The sequence below is a fragment of the Centruroides sculpturatus genome, unplaced genomic scaffold, assembly GCF_000671375.1.
Source record: "Centruroides sculpturatus isolate CEXI.00-Female unplaced genomic scaffold, Cexi_2.0 scaffold295, whole genome shotgun sequence".
Taxonomy (NCBI): domain Eukaryota; kingdom Metazoa; phylum Arthropoda; class Arachnida; order Scorpiones; family Buthidae; genus Centruroides; species Centruroides sculpturatus.
The window spans coordinates 340,737-344,821 of NW_019384603.1; the positions used below are offsets into that span (position 1 = coordinate 340,737).

General features: G+C 32.5%; 1 protein-coding gene across 1 annotated transcript in view; it reads right to left on the minus strand.

The window, feature by feature from the left end:
- LOC111625078 (cohesin subunit SA-1-like) overlaps positions 1 to 1,909 on the minus strand; it is a 119,497-nt gene extending 117,588 nt beyond the window's left edge. The window contains exon 1 of the mRNA XM_023368108.1: positions 1,618 to 1,909. Coding sequence (XP_023223876.1) covers positions 1,618 to 1,845 — 228 coding nt within the window. The 5' untranslated portion in view covers positions 1,846 to 1,909. The remainder of the gene's footprint in view (positions 1 to 1,617) is intronic.
- Between the last annotated feature and the right edge of the window lie 2,176 nt (positions 1,910 to 4,085).

A 4,085-nucleotide genomic window follows, 5' to 3' on the forward strand; every position in this document is an offset into this window, starting at 1 on the left:
TTCTTTTTGGCAAGTTATCCTTATCCTCTGAGCATTTTTCTGCATTATCTTCAGATCCATGCTTTACCTTTTGCAAAATGTATGTAATTTTAGATTGCTTGCTTCTAGTTAAAAGGTCTTTATAAATTTCCTTATATGGTGCTAAGCACTTACGAAGAATAAAGCAAGTATGGAATAAGGGAAAAACATTCGGCAACATCAGAAGCAGAAGCGTCACGATCTGGCAACATTGAAACAAGTTTCGCGAAGGACCACAGTGTAAGGAACCAAGTCCGAGTGTTATTTTATTTTACTTTTATTTTGCTTTTATTATATTTTTGTTTGGGGCTTATGTTTAGTTAGGACGAAGGTTTCCTCACCCATCACCTTAAAAAGTTAAAAAGAGAAGATAAAACCACTCACCGACGACGAAAAGAAAGCGCCATAGCTCACACTCGCACTCACGTGCACGCCCGAGCGGCAGATAGTAAGTCCGCACTGAAAAGGGGGGACAGACCCCACAGACTTTTAGGGACTTGTTAAATCTTAAAGGAAACATCCCGATAATTGTTCAACAAAAGACTGTAAAATTTAACAAAGTATTGTCGGGAATTAAGCTACCAGATAAACAAGAAAAAAGTGAATGTTATGTGTAAGTATGTAAATGAGGGGAGTGTCTCACTTAGAAACTGTGACGTCACCTCAGACTATAAATAGCGTAGCTCAAGTGAAGACATCAGAGGTGAGCTCCTGCAAGGAATAAGCGTTGGTCTGCTAGTAGCAGTGAACGAGGTGTCCAATAGGAAATAGTCCAAGGCAATTGCAGTTTTTGATTTGTGGATCGAGGAATAGGAAAAGGCTTGAGTTGGAAAAAGGTTCTTAGTATAATTGAAGTGAGGTTATGATTTATAGTTGTAAGAAATTCTGTACCTTAAGTTAAAGATTGATTTTTGTCGGAATTCCAAGGTGAATAGTTCTAAGTTAGAATAAGATTGAATTTTGTCAGGTTGAATTTGGATTTGATTTGATTGAATAAATTTGTTGTTTGTTATAAATATTGTAAATAGTTATTCCTAGATCTTTATTAAATACTTTTATTGATTTTGACTAACTTGTCTTTAATTTATTTCGGTGCACGCGAAAAGTCCAGGCCTGGCAAACTAACAAACGCAAACCCGCGTAAAGTATCCGTTAGGTACTGGCTCTTTCCGGAACGAAAATAGTTGTAGAGCGATAAGTTAAAAATAGTACTTTACAGCGTGTATCGACAGAAGGCGAGAAGAGAAAATTTACATACTTAAGTACTAATAGTTCACGAAAATTATTAAGTATGTAGAAATTTATTACATTTCCTGTTGTACCCAACAGGAAATGTAATAAATTTTTACCCAACGAGGGTTTTACCCAATTCTCAAACCGTGTTAGAGTGAATCAGTGCTATAGAAGTGCCGTGTTATACGGGGGTTACCTGTATTTTTATTTCTGTAAACAAAACATTTTGCTTAAATTCACATATAAAATTAAAGCTTAAAATTTTATTATACTATTATAATTTTTAATTTAAATATAAAATACAAATTCATTAGTTTATAATTATAATGAATATATATAAATAAAAGTTAAATAATTATTACTTACTTGTAAAGAACTTTTTCCCTGTTTTACTATTTCAAATAAACTGTTTGGATCATCACTTGTTGAATCAGATACAGCTCTTTGTCCAACTTTGCCTCTTCGAGTAGTTTCTCTGCCTTTTTTACTCCTTGTTTGCTTTGGTCCATCTACTTTTCTCCTTTTTCTTCCTCTTGTTGTAGGTTCTTCATACGATACATCTCCAGGATCATCATCACTGCAATATTTTTTCATTTTTTAAAAAATATTTCAGTGTATTTTTATATACAGTAAATGTAAAGCATCTAAATGATTACAGATAAATTTATTATAACTTACAAACAGAGTAAGAGAATTTTTCTCCATATATCACTTATATTCTCTGACTTCAGTATAACAGATAGTGAATTTCTAAATATTTGTTATTGTTTATAAGTGTAATTTTTATTATAATATATAACTGTAAAAATCCATTCATGTAGTAAATATATATATTGTAGAAAAAATTAAAACAATTTCTTCAGATGTCTTTTCAGCCATAAAAATATTAAGATTTCTGATCTAATATTTTTCTATGTCCAACGCATGCAATAAAGTATTCATTAAAAATTATACAAATTAAATAATAGTCATTTTTATAAATTAACCCTAGATAACTAAACTTAAATTACAGTTACATTATAACCACACATTCGTCAAGCGGACTATGCATTAAAAAACATTAATATCAATAAAATTGTTTAATAAAAATGGTGTAAGGAACCAAGTCTGAGCTTTATTTTTATTTTACTTTTATTTTGCTTTCATTATATTTTGTTTGGGGCTTATGTTTATTTAAGACGAAGGTTTCCTCACCATTCACCTTAGTAACTTAAAAATAGAAGAAAAACCAACTCACCGACGAAAGAAAAGCGCCGTAGAAAAACTCGCGCACACTTGCGCTTCCCAAGCGGAAAAAAGTAAGTCCGCACCGAGAAAAAGGGGGGGAAGACCCCACAACCCAGTTAGGAATCGCTAAACCTTAAAAGAATAAAGCATCCCGATAATTGTTAAAAAGAATAATGTAAAAGGTTAGCGAAGTATTGTCGGAAAATAATCTGCCAGATAAACAAGAAAAATTTAATGTTACAGATAAGTATGTAAATGAGGAGAGTGAGCTCATTCAGAATTGTGACGTCACCTCACACTATAAAGCCTCTAACTCAAGTGAAAACGAACGAGGTGAATTCCTGATAGCAACGAGCTTTGGTGAGCTTCGTAGCAGTGAACGAGAGAGGTGTCCGATAGGATTTTGAAGTTATTCGATTTGTGGATCGACGATTATAGAAAGTCTTGAGAGTTTGAGGAAATAGGTTCCTAGTATATTGAGGTGACGATTAGGATCTTTAATTTATAAGAATTATTGTTTATAAGTTAATTCTTTGATTTTGTCGAATTCCAAAGGGGAATAGAATTAAGTTAGAAATAGATTGATTTGAGTTTGTCGGATTGATTCTTGTTGAATTTCATTGAATAAATTATTGTTTGATTTTTACTAAATACTGTATAGAGTTTATTAATAGAAGTTTAATTAAATATTTGATTTTGTTATTGACAAACTTTGTCATTATTTAATTCGGTGCACGCTTAAAGTCCAGGCCTGGCACACTAACGCGAATCCGCGTAAAGTACCCGTTAGGGAACGGCTATTTCCGGCACACAGTAGTGTCGATAATCGTTGGAAAGTCGGAAAAATAATATAGTACTTTACAATAGGAACTTGTAACATGACACAATAGTATGGATAAATAGGAACTAAATAAGGACAAAACATTTAGGAAATAAGATTACATGCAGTTGCTACATATGTTAACATTATGGGGGCTGCAAAATGCATTTTTGCATTTCATGCAGCAGTGTTTTGTCATTCGTCAAGCTTTCAATAGAGATAAATAGCATATTTTGCATGGATTTGATGCAGAATGAGTAGGAGCTTCTACACTGGGCACATCATTTAGAATATCTTGTATTATGGTTCTGATATCACACCTCAAAGGTACTGTCCGTAACCACTGTTGTAGCTGGGGTTCCATGAGTTTGTCTTTCATTTTCATAAAAAAAAATTCCACCAGGACATGGGTTTTTTTTTTTTGTTTCTAACGTTATTAGAGACACAGATAGCATAGGTGTTTATTGCCAATAGGTTTAGCATATTATAAAACACGCATAGTTGCCACCTTTCGATTTTGACTTATATTTGAACACATTTGATTTACTGTGTTTATTGCACCCTTTGTACTATTATAAAAATGTATTATTTGTGGTTTTCATGTATTTTCATTGAAGTTAAGTTGATCATGAATAGTCAACAAAACATAAACAACTTTATTTGACTTGGCTTTGTACGAAACTAATGTCTTATTGCCATCGTAACAAAATATTGAAGTACCAATAGCGCATGATTTAGAATTTTTTAATTTTTCGGGAATTTCTCTTTCTTTACTTCTAAGAGTGCC